Raw genomic sequence first — 15,765 nt, forward strand, 5'->3', positions numbered from 1 at the left:
GTATGCATCATACTGGATGTATCGTTTATTACATATTGCATTGTTCTATACTCAGACTACACTATATTATATTTTCATTCTATGCTATATTGCTATACTATACTATTTATAGTATACTGTGATACAACATTATGTACTGCATCATATTTCTATTTTCATACAGACAAGAGCCAAGTATCATTTAATTAATCAGACATTATTCTGCTGTATGCTGTTATAGATGATGATATCATATCATTCTTATTGTCTTTCCTGCTGCTAATCACACTTCAGACAGTAATGCAGGATTAGTTTACTGTGTTTTCATGTGTACTGTTTGCATTGTAATGTTCTGTTTTATTGCTCTTGTATCTGTAGTTTTCTGCATTTTTATGACACTAATTACTTTCTAGTCTTTTCTGTCAAATGACTCATTAATCAATCACTAAATTGTTTCATCTTTATCGGTGGATGCACAAGTGATCGCATGTGACCACAAACAGGCCGTCGAGTTGACATTTCCTGACAAACTGTCAAACTTTTCTCTTCTTCTCTGCAGATGACTGACTGTTCTCTCACTCCTCCCTCCTGCATTCATCCCTTTATCAACCCTCGATCTTTATTTTAATATTCATGTGATTTATTTTCAAATAAAAATGACACACAAAAAAGGCACATTTCCCCTTGTGGACAAAAAGTTAAAGATGAAAGATAAAGCCATTATACAGCTTACTGACTTATTAGTTAGCGAGGCGCTGCCATGCTGGCTACATCGTGGTCCTCCTGTCCCTGTTGGGATGGGTTGTAACCGAATGTAATTTCGTTGCACTTGTGTAATGACAATAAACGCTTCTGATTCTGATTCTGATTCTGATTTCATGCAGCCTACTAAACATGATATACAACTACATGCTTTGAAATTACTTAAACTCAAACACTTGTTGACCATCGTCTAAGCCCAAATAAATACCACCAAAGTAAAAAGGTGTCAATACAGAGCAGGTCTATGCTGTATTTTAGGCCTAACTGAAGAATTACAAGTTCCTGACATCAAGGAAAAGCTTATTTGTTGCGTTGCAGCTCCGTCGCGTTTTATTTTGAAAGTCCAGACCGGAAGAGCGGTGTTTCCGCTAGCCGTGGTTGTAGCTAGCTGCACAGCCTTAAGTAAAGCGAGTGACAGAGGTGAAGTGCATCTGGTGGTGTCGCATCCTCCCGTCGTCCCGGACTGCACCCGCTGATAATCCAGCTAACATCATCCAGTCCGTTTCAGACTGTCGGCTCGGCGCGGTCACGTCCCTCCATCCCCACCCCCCAGAAAGTTTCACAGCTTCGGCTCCTCTGCGGAAGAACGGCCGATAAAATGAACGAGAGTGAGCTCAGCTCCGCGCTGGCGGAGTACGACTTCGAGCGGCGCTTCGACGAAAGACGAGCTCTGGAGTGGATGCAGGAGAACTGGTAGGTGCGGGCAGACGTTAGCGACAGGAGCGGCTGATAATGGGGGGGTGATGTCGGCGTGTGGCGGTGGGCGGGGGGTTCGGAGCCGGTTAATGTGCTTCCTCGTGCATCTGAGGCTGAAGGCCACGAGGGTCCTCTCCAGGCAGCTGGAGAAAGTGGGGGTCCCGCTTTAATTCAAACGTCCTTGAGGATGAACAGTGTGACTCCATGTGTGCTCCCGGGCTCGGTGTGAATGAGGGCACCGTTCACTCCACCACCCGCAAATACACACAAAGTGATCGCTCTGAAGTCTGTGGTCACCACAAACCAAGCTGTGAAGACGGGGGGACCCAGTAAGACCTCATATTTCAGCCTCCATCCGGAGTCCAGAGACAGCACGCAGCTGTTCCAGCTGTTCCAGCTGTCAGACGCTGCGCAGGTGTGCACACCTTCAGGAGGAGCACGTGACAAACAGCAGGGAAGCCTGCAGGTTCTGGGTCTGCTTCAGCACTCAGTTACACCTCCAGACCTGAACCGATCCAGGTCATTCCTCCCTGGATCAGTTCAGGTTCTCGCTCTTTCTGCTCCACCTGCTTCTGGTGGAATCACTATAAAGCAGATTAAGCCTATCAATTAATCTGAGGATTATTTTTGATTAGTCAAGAATAAATCAGCCAATAGCAGCTCATTGATCAGATACATCAGTGTATGTGTGAAGAAATGAAGACGTGTTCTGAGTCATTAATCTGTAGTTTGATCCTGAGTCAGTCAGGCTGCAGTGGCGGCAGATTATTATAGATTATCTATAGAGATTATTGGTAGAATCTTGGCGAACACTCGATGGCTTCGTGAAGATTTGATGCTTTTCTTTGTCTCGTCTGATTGTAAACAGATCAGAGGAAATATGATGTTTCTCTTTCCACTCGTGTAAACACACCACAGCCACACGTCAGGCTGTGTGCTAAAATATGTTTCATTTCACCTGAGCCGTATCACCTGTCACTTATACAAGCCTCTCTGACACCTGTTATGTAACCATGACAACATCCAGTCGACAGGTCGGGGGTCAGCCGGTCGCTTTGCATGAAATACTGCAATTATTTATTTCTGGTATGAATTTATCTTGTTCGAATGGTCGATTTCATCTTGTTCCACTCATTGTTTTTCAACTCACTCGTCTATAAAATGTCATTTAATCGATAAAATGTTTGTCACTTTACATTAAAACAGAAAAGCAGCAAATCATCTCGCTCCAGAGGCTGCGATCACTGACTGCTTGGCAGAGGTGCCTCATAAAGCGTTTAAATGATGAATCTATTATGAAAATAATCAATTAAGGATTATTTTTCTATTGATCGGCTTCAGACAAACGTTTTCGATGGAAACTTTTGGTTCTTGGTCCTGCAGACACATTTCAGTCAGGAGCAACAAAGAGGTTCAATAACCAACAAGTGTGAGCTCTGTTCTTCATCACACATTAATGCTCCTCATCCTGCAGAGGACACACACACACACACACACACACACACATACGCATGCGTGCACACACTCACACACACACGTGCGCACACTCACACACACACACGCATGCATGCACACACACACACGAATGCACGCACGTAGACACGCATGTGCATGCCCACACATGCACACTCACACACACACACATACGCATGCATGCACACATACACGCGCACACTCATGTACACATACAAGCATGCACTTGCACACACATGTACACACGCATGCACGCACACACGTACACACACACACACACATGCACACAGTTGAGGAATGTAATTAAAGCGGACACTGTGTTACCTGCAGTTGAGAAAGGGCGAGGTGTTCTCCATCGTATCAGTTCCTGTTCTCAGGTAGTATCAATGAGCCGCTCACCTTTAGTCTGCAACAACAGCTCATCTTTCTCTATCTGTGCTTCACGCACACACGCACACACACACACACACTCAGGTATCAGCACACTGTGTGTATTGAGAGCTACTGAACTCCAGAGTGTAATTCCTTCAGCTCCTGCAGACCGCTGGTGTGATAAAAGATGCTGATTTCTGCCTTTGGAAAACAGACAAATGATTAACAGTAATTTGAATAATTTAGTAATAATTAATCAAACAAAAACACCAATTCCAAATTCATTGAAAGCAGAATATGTGTGTGTTTGTTTGCCTGTTGGCTGTGGACAGCTGTCACATTTTATCCACTAAATAATCATTTAACTGAAAACAAGAACGAGCAGATTCATGAGAAACCAAACGACTGTTAGCTACAGCTGTTTTAAATATTTCAGTTCCTTCTTCATTGTTAAAAGCTTCTCCCTCGTGATGGACCGGCGATCTGCAGCCCCGGCAGCATTAACTGGGTCAAGCAGCGGCAGCATCAACTCGGCCTAGTATGTATTGTGCCAATCTGGATTAGTCATCTGGTGTATTCCCAAACCAGCGCAGACACGCACGACCTCACACACGTGATGCCTGCAGAGTCAGGTCAGTGTGTTTCTGACCGCGTGCTCCTGGCTGTCCTGTGTTATCGTGTTCTGCTGTATCTGCCTGAGCTCAGGAGGGGTAATTGAAATAATATCAGCAGCTTGCGATAAGCCGAGAGCAGCGGGCAGTAAAAATGGCCTCATCATTCAGACTGGACTCTAAATGGTCAGTGTGCCAGCCTCTAATCTCTGTTAATCCTCTGCTGCGATTGGAAACGAGGAGACGCTGAAGGCCGGCGTCAGGAGTGAGGGATGGTTTCATAAAGATGTGTTTACCTGACACATGGCCTCACGCTGAGCAGACAGTCACTTCCTGTTTGCTTTGTATTGCAGTTGTCTGGTTCGTTCACCCTGACTGTGTAACCGTCACCTCATCTGTAATCTGATAGAGGTCAAAGTTTTCACAGATTTCACAGAATTCAGAGCTGATGCTGAAATATTTCTGTCCTCGTCTTCATCATTTCACTGCAATCAAACTAATGAAGCATTTAAAACCCCACGAGGCAGCAGGTGTGTCACCGTTCACAGGTGTTAATTATCTGCACGCTGCTTGTTTATTCTTCTCTATGCTCAGTTGGCAGTTTATTAGGTACACCTACCTTCATGAAGGCAGCTGTATGGTCATTTTGAAGGATGAAGGTCGTACTGTGTTGCGCAGACAGGTGTTTCTATGAGACGAGGCTAAATACGTAAATAAGTGTGCTCCGTTCCATCCAGCAGTGTCACTGAGTGCATGGTGTGTTTGGTGTCCGCAGGAGCAAGTCGTTCATGTTCTGCGGCCTGTACGCCGCGCTCGTGTTCGGCGGTCAGCACTTCATGAGACAACGACCGAAGCTGAACCTGCGACGCCCGTTGGTGCTGTGGTCCCTCAGCCTGGCCGTCTTCAGGTGAGTCCCGATCAGAGAGTCGGTCCACAGGCAGTAAATTTCATCATTCATTCATCATGAAAATACCAAACAAAAGTATTAATCTGTACAAATACAGATTCATCTGCCCTGTAGTATTTATACACATTAATGCATCAATGATTCTGATGGTGTCATGTGATACGTGTTGTTCTGAGGAGAACTTTTTCATCCTGATGTTTTTGTGCTTGAATGCAGAACCTTTGCATGTAACAGAGTATCTGTAGACTGTAGTATCAATACTTTTACTTTAGTAAAAAATCAAAGTATTTGTTCCAAAACAAGACAAAAACAAAACAGAACAAGCAACCTGGTGACGTCGTCAGTCTGGAGGTGAATAACCTTTCATTTCTCTCGTGTGCGTGAGCGTAAAGGTGTGAACAGCCGAGTTTAATTCCTCTGAGGGGAGAGGCAGCATGTGTCCGGTGCTCAGTCAGGAGACTTTCATTTCTCATGGACTCACCTCGTTTAAGGCCTTCAAGTCCGATTATGCAAGAATTTTGCGTAACATACAGTTTCAGTGTATTTCCCTGTTACACCACTGTCGTAAACACAGGTCGGCCTTGACCTCCCGACGTGGACGCCGTTACACGTGCTCGTGTTGACAAGCTGGAAAGATTTGAACCAGTAAACACGGCGTCAGATGTGAAACAGGCTCATTTATGTTTTGATCAAAGACTAACGAGCTTTGACCAGACAAGCGAGTTAATATAACTGACGAGTCCAGCAGCGAGAAGGCCAGATCAGTGTCAGCAATGAATGCTTTATGGCCAAAAGTATGTGGACGCCCGAACATAAACCAGATGTTGAACCTGATGCAGGGATTTAGCAGCAGTGAGGTCCAGCACTGATGCTGAGTGATCAGGTCTGGCTCACGGTCGGTGATCCAGGTCTTCCCAAAGCCGTTAGACACAGCTGAGGTCAAAGCTCAGTGAAGGCCAATCACGATCCTCCACAGCTAACTGGCTGCAGGGCTGCTCCTGGCTGAACAACAAGAGACGATCACCACAGTTTTTACCCGCAGGAGGCCGGACGAGTGCGGCGGGGAATGTGTTTACATGTGAAAATGCTGAAACCAGTTAGATGACATGAATGTCACCAACACATAACTCTCTGGATTTACAGCAGCGAGCTGTCTGCTCACAGGAAGGGCCGAAGCTTTCACACTGAGAAAATCTGATGCACTAGAACAAGCTGCACCAGTTTGTTGTCTCATTCTCTCAAAGGATTTTAAATGTTTTCCTCAGTGTGAAGGAAAATATGCTGCTTCCATAACCCTTTATATGATGTAACAGTTTAATTTACAGATTTATGTGATTTTTTAGATTTTACAGACTGCTGAGATTGTATTTACACTCAGTTAGACAAGAGAACCTGGATTATAGTAATTATAGTCCAGAGTTATGTGACTGATGTAACATTTATTTTGAAATCACCACGTGGAAGCCACACATCTCCTGCTGCGTTTAATTGAAACGCTGTAACTCGCTGCCGAGAGTTTGTGGAGATTTTGACCCACTTGGCCGGTCGCAGCAGGCGAGGCTGCTGCACTGAGCACAGAGCTCCATCACTGGTGGATGTGTGGAGGCCTCACAGCAGTGGGCACCTCTCCACCCCTCAGCTGTAGGCATACAGGACATGACAATGTGACTTCCAAGTCTGATGGAGGGCTGATGGAGGCCTGATGGAGGGCTGATGGAGGCCTGATGTAGGGCTGATGGAGGCCTGATGGAGACCTGATGGAGGCCTGATGTAGGGCTGATGGAGGCCTGATGTAGGGCTGATGGAGACCTGATGGAGCGCTAATGGAGCGCTAATGGAGGTCTGATGGAGACCTGATGGAGGTCTGATGGAGGCCTGATGAAGCGCTGATGGAGGGCTGATGGAGGCCTGATGTAGGGCTGATGGAGGCCTGATGTAGGGCTGATGGAGACCTGATGGAGTGCTAATGGAGGTCTGATGGAGACCTGATGGAGGTCTGATGGAGGCCTGATGAAGCGCTGATGTAGGGCTGATGGAGGCCTGATGGACGGCTGATGGAGGCCTGATGGAGAGCTGATGTAGGGCTGGTGATGCTGTGTATTTTTCTGTTGTAGCCTGAGAGATTTTCTTCCTCCATTGTTGTCTAAAAACTATTAAAACTGTTAAAACTTTTAAAAACAGAAATAATCACTACAAATGTGAATCAATCCACCGCTGAAAATAGTCCCCAACAAAAGCACCAATCACTGCTGTTTGAGCGGCGTTTGTTAAAAACGACAGCGAGCAGCCGCAGCAGCTTTTCGATGAGTAGCTTGAATGACTGAACGTGTGTCTGAGCTGTTCAGAAGGTTTTTGTCTTCAGCAGCTGAGAGCTGCAGACACATTGCAGGGAAGTCAGCGGGGTTGATCGACCTAACGGCCACGGCAGTGGAGAAACAACGGAGGCATTTAACACACAGTTGAACGGATGGACGGGCCGCTGGGAGCACTGGGAGAAATCGCAGTGTACTGGTCGCTCTGTGGGCTGAGTTGACAACAAATCACCTTACCAGCATTACCAGTCAACCATCTGAGCAGAAGGAGCCTGACTTTATGTTTGATATATATTATATTATTGCACTGATCTGAGGCCTGTGAGTATCCCCGGGCAGAGTCCTTCCTGCTCTGGATCAGTGTGTGGTGGCACTGTGCTCGCAGAGCTCTTTGAGGGATTTATGGACGGTGCAGGATGAGTAATGTTGAGTCTTTATGGCGTCAGCAGAGCGGGAACAGTGGACATGTGGAATGTGCTCTCTGGTTCAGTGATGTTGTCATGAGAAACACCACCATGGGGGGTAAAGATGGTGCCTGTAAGGCTAAAGTCGGTGACTTGGGCAGGATGTTTTATATTCTGCAGGAAGTGAATGATTACACTTTCACACTTCAGGGCTGCAGAGGGTCGATACTGAGGCCTGATGTGGTTTTCTGATGGACACGTAGACGGGATAGAGCGGCTCTGTGTGTAAAGCTTGTGTTTGCATGCGTGTGTCCTCCGCAGCATCATCGGAGCACTGAGGACTGGACTGTACATGCTGCACGTAATCACAAACAGCGGCTTCAGGCAGTCGGTGTGTGACACCAGCTTCTACAGTGCCCCCGTCACCAAATTCTGGGCCTACGCCTTCGTTCTGAGCAAGGCCCCCGAGCTGGGTAAGACCTCCTCCTTCCAATCTGTCCTCATACAGTATATATAGCGTTACGCTAAAAAAAATGGTCTGAATGTGGCTGAAAAGCTGATGTTCAGGCTACATTTAGCTCTTGTTTTACCTGCTTTTAAATTTCTGCATTTCCTAATTCTGTGTTGAAACAATGGCTGCATGAAAACGAGGGGTCAACAAAGCTTTTCACAAATTTCTACAAAACTGAACATGATTGAACTAAAAGCTCAGACGTCTCTTGACCCACAAATCACCAAATCACTGCTGGATCAGACTTCCAGGTATCAGGTGAGACACGCCACTTAAATTACTCATCCGAAATGATTTGCTGCGTTCTCACGAGAGAGCCAAAGGATGTCCACATGTAACCCCCCCCCCCATCAGACTTGAGTGACTCTTGAGCTATGTTTCTTGCAGCACTTAAACTTCCCATTAAATTTATCAGCAGACAATTAGCTTAAGAGCTGCTGCTGTGACGTTCTGCCGCCTCCCCGTCTGCACGCTAACTCGCTCTGCTCGTGCTCGCCGTCCGACCTGATTGCTTTGGGAAATGGAGGCAGATGCTGAGGTGGCGAAAAAATTCCATTAGAGCGTGATTGATACAGGCAGAGTTTCCTCGGCTGCAGACAGGAAGAAAGTCCTCGCCCTCCGCTCGGGCCATTAGTTTACTACAGGATGTCAGATATGATAAGATAACGTGAGATAAGATGAGCCTTTATTGACCTGCAGTGAGGACATTCAGACGGTGCAGCAGCACAGTGCAGACAAACAACGTGCAAAATAAATAGATGCTCATAGAATAAATATAGAATAAAATGGAAATCGAAGTAGAAAGAGTGACATAGTGGTGTGAAAGTAGCAGCACGTTAGAAAAATACAATACAGGTAAGATAATATGGTACCAACTCATATATATAACAACATACGGCAAAATAACACAGTACAACACAGGTACAATGTGTAAGACATGTCAAAGGTCACGTCAAACAAATAGACGGCAGCATATCAGCAGAATAACCGCTAACCGCTGCTCACTATTCTCTTTGCTGCAGCTACTAGCGGCTGTTAGCTCAGTTAGCCACGCAGCTAGTAACCCTATTACAGCAGCCTCCCAGTGAACGCTGCCAGATCAGGTCTGCAACGATGAGTCCGGGGACGACGAAGACGCAGCCGGCAGCGGCTGGAGCGCAGCGCGAGGAAGGTCGCTCATCACCAGCTTGGAAAAGCAGCGTCTAGAGCAGGAATATTTTCACATCGCACAAAACCAGAGTCGGGATTGTTGTAAAATTGGAAAGACAAGACGGATGTGAAGGAGTAACAGACCTGACTGTATGAGATATCTGCTGAAGTTAGCATGCTAACCAGCTAGCTGTGGCCCGTCCCGTCTTGTAGTACCAATTTAGACCTGAAGAGGTGATGGTCTGACAGTACTCTGAGCTGGGAGATGTATGTAGGTTCTCAGAGTTCCAGTGTCCCTCTTTTACTTTAAGTAAAGCTCACGAAAACTGTCTTGTCAAACCAATTTTACAACAATCCCCAACTCTGGTTTGGGCCTCCAAGTTATTCCGGCTCTAGATGCTGCTTTTCTACGCTGGTGATGACCAACCTTCCTCACGATGCTCTGCGGTTCTGTCTCAGCCTGCCATGTCTTCATTGTCCCCGGAGTCAGAGTCCTGGTCGGAGCCGCTGTAAATCACCTCAGCACCATTTGTCATGTTGTCAAACCGGCCTTCAATCTCGGAGGCTGTGATCTGTTCTGAGGCCGCTGAGCCTGATTCCGTTGAGGCCCCGTATTTGTTTGGAGTGACCATCGATGGGTCTCCAGTTCTTACATATTATACCCAATCTGGAACTATCCAATCAGTGAAGTAAACAAGAGTCTTACCAGAAGTTTGATGCCAGTTTAATGAATTCAGCATCTGTACGAAAGTAATGAGGGTTGTGAATGACTTCCTCTTCCAGGTGACACAGTGTTCATCGTCCTCCGGAAGCAGCGCCTCATCTTCCTGCACTGGTACCACCACATCACCGTGCTGCTCTACTCCTGGTACTCCTACAAGGACCAGGTGGCGGGCGGCGGCTGGTTCATGACCATGAACTACGTGGTTCATTCTCTCATGTACACGTACTACGCAGCCCGGGCGGCGGGCCTACGGGTGCCCCGCTTCTGCGCCATGATCATCACGGCCACCCAGATCCTGCAGATGGCGATGGGCCTGACCGTCCTGGTCCTGGTGTACGCCTGGATGCACGAGGTGCGCTGTCCAACCTACGTGGACAACATCGCGTGGGGCTCTCTCATGTACCTCAGCTACTTGGTCCTTTTTGCCTTGTTCTTCTACAACACCTACCTCAAAGGCTCCTCCAGGGACAAAGCGTCCAAGGCCGAGTAGCACGTCTGCAGCGTGCTCGGCGGTCGTATCGAAGCGTGCCATAAGTAGAAATGACCGACAGTGAAGGGTCCAGGGGGTGAGTCAGAAGTAGCTAACTGGTTGCTCAGTCCTCCTCTTTTTATGACATTTTCACATGACTTTTTATATATATCGTAGCTGAAAACAGTGATTCATCCAAGGATTTAGAGCAGTAGGAAGGACGAGCCGGTTCGGACTGAGCACAGTTTCATATGATCTCTAATTAGTTGCGAGTCCAGGATGGAAATTGATTAAAGAACGGAATGGAGGAAGACCACTTTTGTGTTTGACTAAAATAGTACTTACTTCATTTTAATGATTGCCTTGGTTACTTACACTCTCGACCAGTAAAAACCAGCCGTATGAGGGCCAAATGTTTGTCAGAGGCGGTTAACAAATGTTTGTGTTCGTATGTTGTCATGACGACGTGAGTTCTTGATGTATACGTTAAAGCTCTGAACTAGAAAAAAAGCTCTTATGAATTAGAACTTAATTAGAGAGAAGTTCAACATGTTGGGAAATGTAGTTCTTTGGTTTCTTGTCGAGGGACGCTGGACATGTTTAGCTTAGCATAAAGAGCAGCTCTAGGTGGAAACATCTCACCAGCACTAAAAATCCTCAGCCGACTAACTTAAAATAAATATCTGAATTATTTCTTTAGTAAAAGAATGTAAAAACAAATGTTTGTGAGTTTAATGTGAGTTATGATGCTGGAACTACTTCTTGACAAACAGCAGTGTATCCATCCGCCCAGCACCTCTGAGCATGTCTCTAGCTGCAGCGTGGGTTGCCAGATGTAGCAGGTTTTTGTCGTCTTTACAGAGACGGGGGAACCAAACTGGCAACCTGACTGCAACAAGACATCAGGAGTAGAAGCACATGCTCCTCTCGAAAAACACAAAGCGTCCGTTTAACGTTTGTGTTCATGAGCAGATGAACGATACAACATGTTAATTAGCAGCTTCAGAGGTGCTGATAGGTGTGTTATCAGCAGCTTCCAGTCTCTCTGCTAAGCTAAGCTAAGCTAGCCACGTCCCGACTCCTGATCTGTGTTCAGCCTACAGGCGTGAAATTGAAATCCATCTTTTCTCAGAAAGAAACCTCGAGTGTGTTTCCCAAAATGTCCCAGAACTGTTCCTTTAAAGCAGTTTTAGCCTGACTGTGACCTGCAGGACATGTAGGATTACCAAAAGGGAACGAAGACCTCACAATGCACTGAATCAAACAAGAGTGTTTTCTCATGTTTAGATTTAGCATTTGTAGCACACACCACACACACACACACACACACACACACACACACACACACTACAGTTAGTTGGAGTCGCTGCAGTGATTAGTCGATTTTCTGATCTAAAGAAAATTAATTGCCGACTATTTCACTTTTCCAGCTTCTTCACTTTAAGGATTTGCTGCGTTTCTTCGTCATTGTTGACAGTAACTGCAGAGTTTTGAGGTTTCAGACTGTTGTTTTGGACGAAAGAAGACTTTTTTTTTTTTTTTACATTTTATGGACTAATCGATTAATGGATAATGAGAACGATCATTAGCTGCAGCCATGTGTGGACACAGAAGACTGACGCATGCTCATAAGCTCGCTAGGTGTTATCTTAAAAAAGCCACGCTGACTCAGTGCAGCCTCCACTTCATGCCTGCGCTCACCACATGTGAGGCGATAAGATCTGAGCGAACGCATTCTTCAGCTGACAGCCGTCCCACAGCGAAGGCCTTCCAGGAAACGGGTTGTGTAACATGCAGAGCTGAAGTCCTCCTGTCCCGTCCTCTCTGTTCTGTTGGAGAAATGTTTACACACTGTGCACACTTGGCCTTCGTCATCTCACTGGAGGGGTTAGACTGGTCTCCTCCTTTCAGCAGGAGGTGTCAGTAAGGTGTCAGCCATGTAAACCGTCAGCCACATGTAGAAAACTGTGCATACCACCGTTAGCACTGCGCTGTTTCTGTCACATTCGTGTAATTCGAGTCTCAGCTGTTGACTTCCACTCCCACAGCCATAAAGATAAAGAGACAAAGACACGCCTATGATCACCTATCCGCTTCACCAGACTTTACACCTGCCAAAGAAAAGAGGCAAAGTTTCACTGATAGTGTCGTATCAGCGAGGTTCTCCAACCTCTTTACGCAGGACTCATTAGCATTCATCTGCAGGAATGTTCAGGCCTTATCGAACAGCAGAAAGGTAGCCAGTGATTTAGTTTATCGCACTTTAATTAAAACAGATGTTTAGGTTCATAAAAAGAACATAAAGGTGCAAATAAATTATTCCTCCAATGTAAATAAGAAAAACTTTGAACCCACAAAATTGAAGGCTAAGTTAAGATAAAATCCTCTTAAATTAAAGGGAGAATGACTTTGTAACAGTTTATGAGTGTTTGAGGTCGCTAGAATTAGCATGAAAAAATTAAACATCCCTTAATCCCTGTAATCCTCTTGTGAACCCTCGTGTTTATCTGGTAGTGGTCTGCAGAGCTTCTGGGTCTGAAAGTGAAGTCAAGTGCCTTAAACCTGCACTCTTTCTAATGACCAGCAGGGGGCGACGCCGCTCTGCAGGAAGAAATCTGATCGTATGTGAGCGTATGAGAAAATGACCCTGCGTCTGACTTGATTTATTACCTCAGTAAACAGTTCCTGACGAGTTCGTGGTCTCAGTGATTCGTTTTACGTCTTCTTCAACGCAGCACGAAGTTCGTTTAGTAAATTTTGGTCCCATTTAGAGTCAAAAGAGGCGATAAAGCAGGGTTTGATTAGGAGCGTGGCTGCCTTGTGATTGACAAGTCCTCTGGTTCTCAGTCAGATCCAATCAGGAAAGAGGTGTAGCAACATGTATCCTCCCCAGCTCCACCCCCTTGTCCAAATTCCAGCTCCAAAAACCCAACATGGCGACGGCCATAATGCCAAACCTGAGGCTTCGAAACATTAGCCCACAGTGTTGACATCACAGCGGGTTTACACTGTCTGACCCCCCAGTCTGGTGTGAGGAAGTGTTTTCTGGAAATATTCAGATTTTTAACATTCATGTTTTTTTATTCAAACACGTCGTCACACACGTGGCTCCTGGAACTTGCTGCCTTTTATTTGAACGTGCGTCGTATCGTCCTTCGCTGCTTGTACTCGTGTTTTGCTCCTTCGTCCCGCCGGTGTCGAACTCTTCGTGTGCTGTCATTATTCGAACACACCCACCACACTATAGATCTGTGTGGGGGGGGGCAGCACCTGATCTGGTAATTCCTGAGCTGTGATTTGATTTAAAACAGTTAATTGATTAATTAAATTGTACTTTATAGTTAAAATTGTGGGCTGATGCTTCCACCTGAACGCATCTTCTGAGCTGCAGATTGCGACGTGAGGAGGTCAAACAGGAAATAACGGCGCTGCTGTGATCGTTCGTGCTGCGTTCAATGAGCTGCTAACGTACAAAGTGATGTGTTCATTGTAAATAACAAGAATCTATTTATTTTCTTAATATATAACGTTCTTCAGCAGGTGTGGCGTGTACCTGGTCGATGTTAGAGTGTCTTCATTAGCATTTTGTTCCTCTTTCCATCCAAACCTCATGTTTGTTTCTTCACCCTCACATCCGCTGACAGACCGACACCGTTCTTGCCTCTGATGCGTTTGGAGCTGGGGGGTCCCGGTGAAGGTGGACTTCAGTGTGATCGCTTCATGTTGGGAGGAGTTTCAGCTCTTTGTGTTTCATCGTGATGCTGTGCTGTAACCTGATGCCGTCCTTGTTTCCTTCAGGGGTCGAATCTGTGTCGTGAAGTAAAGATGTTTGTTCTGCTGAGTCCGTCTTCTTGTTGTGGAGCCGCTGAGGTTTACGCTCGACACGCTGTAGTTTTCCAGCGTTTTGTACGTCACACTGTGATTTGGTCTCCTCTCTGCAAACTTTATGCAATGTTTTACCGACTGTGAGTCAGCAGGCGGCTGCAGACTTAAATAATCTGTCATTCATAAATTATAATCTCTGGACCCGCAGGAAACCTGTGAGTCTGCAGCTGGATCACAGGTGAATAATGACGTTTCGGCTTTTCCGTGTGACCGATTCAGGGAGTAAATGTGTGGAGTCCCCTCTGAGTTACCTTTAACACCGACATGTCGCCAGCGTGGCCTGAAGTTCACGAGTGTTTCAGTACTTCTCACAACTACTAACCGTGTAGTTTTACTGTAAAACTGAAAGACTGTCAGCACTGATTCCAGGCCAGGGTTTTACAGCTGAAAGGCCGACCTGTTAGCGCGTTTTAAACTTGAAATTACTGCGAGTCATGTGTGCCAACCATGCTTCTGTTTATTTTCTGTACCATGAATCAGTCGTGTTGCTCTGGTCGTTGTGTCTCCTGCTGTAAAGCATCAGAAAACACGCTGATCTCGCTCCTGTGGATTCTGCTGTCGACTGCAAACGAAGGAACAAAAACAGTTCAAGGGCTTCTGATGTTGAAATGTGAAATACAATAAATCCATTCTGGTTTTAAAATGTGTCTGTTCATCGTTTCAGAGGAGAAACTTTCTCTGTTATCATGTTACACAGAATAATTACCACCATTAATTCACTTAGTTTTCTTTATTTTCTGAGTAAAAACGCCTGTTTTGTGTTTTCCTCACATTTTAACTCCATTTAGGACAAAATGAAATTCTGAATATTTAATATCAACATTACAAAAGGCTGAAAATACTCCACTGCAAGTCCTGCATTCAAAACTTTACTCTAGTAAAAGTATGTAAGTATTAGAAGTTAAATGTACTAAAGTATTCATGTTAAACTGTTCCTGTCAGTGTTTCTCTATAATCTCTGATGCTTGTGGATTAATATTCCTGCTGTAGATGTTTCAGGTTGAGCTCATTTGAACTACTTTATATTCTGTTGGCTGGTTTAATCTGCAGCGATGCATCATATTCTATAAGATCATCACATGTTTGCAGCGTGCATCAACAGATTAAACATGTGAAGTACAAGAATCTACTTCAGTAAATGTACTTAGTTACATTCCATCACTGTATCTTAACACCTGGATGGTTTGTTATGAGGTTTTGTTCAAACACTCATGGTTCCCAGAGGATGAACCCTAATAACTGTGGTGGTCCTCTGACTTTCCCTCTAGCGCCACCATCTGGTCAAAATGTTGATTTGTCCAGCTCTTTGAATTGTGACCAAATATCAGCCCATCTAATGACATTCCCATCATCCTCAGCGGTACTTGCTGTGTAGTGCTAATTAAAGCTTGCTAACCTGCTAAAGCACAGCATGTTAGCATATGTTAGCATGTTGATGTTAGCGTTTAGGTCAGGCACCACTGTGCAGCCTCTCAGAGCTGCTGGCTGCAGGTAAACAAACACACCTGCAT

The 15,765-nt window shown here is 45.5% G+C and overlaps 1 protein-coding gene across 1 annotated transcript; it reads left to right on the forward strand.

The window, feature by feature from the left end:
• Positions 1 to 1,156: 1,156 nt before the first annotated feature.
• LOC121624643 (elongation of very long chain fatty acids protein 6-like) lies at positions 1,157 to 14,883 on the forward strand. The gene is made up of 4 exons (XM_041962442.1): positions 1,157 to 1,434; positions 4,669 to 4,800; positions 7,838 to 7,989; positions 9,960 to 14,883. Exons 1-4 carry the CDS (start codon positions 1,340 to 1,342, stop codon positions 10,388 to 10,390), a joined length of 810 nt encoding a protein of 269 aa, XP_041818376.1. The 5' UTR covers positions 1,157 to 1,339; the 3' UTR covers positions 10,391 to 14,883.
• Positions 14,884 to 15,765: the final 882 nt, after the last annotated feature.

The sequence above is a fragment of the Chelmon rostratus genome, chromosome 21 (genome assembly GCF_017976325.1).
Source record: "Chelmon rostratus isolate fCheRos1 chromosome 21, fCheRos1.pri, whole genome shotgun sequence".
In the NCBI taxonomy this organism is placed as follows: Eukaryota; Metazoa; Chordata; class Actinopteri; order Chaetodontiformes; family Chaetodontidae; genus Chelmon; species Chelmon rostratus.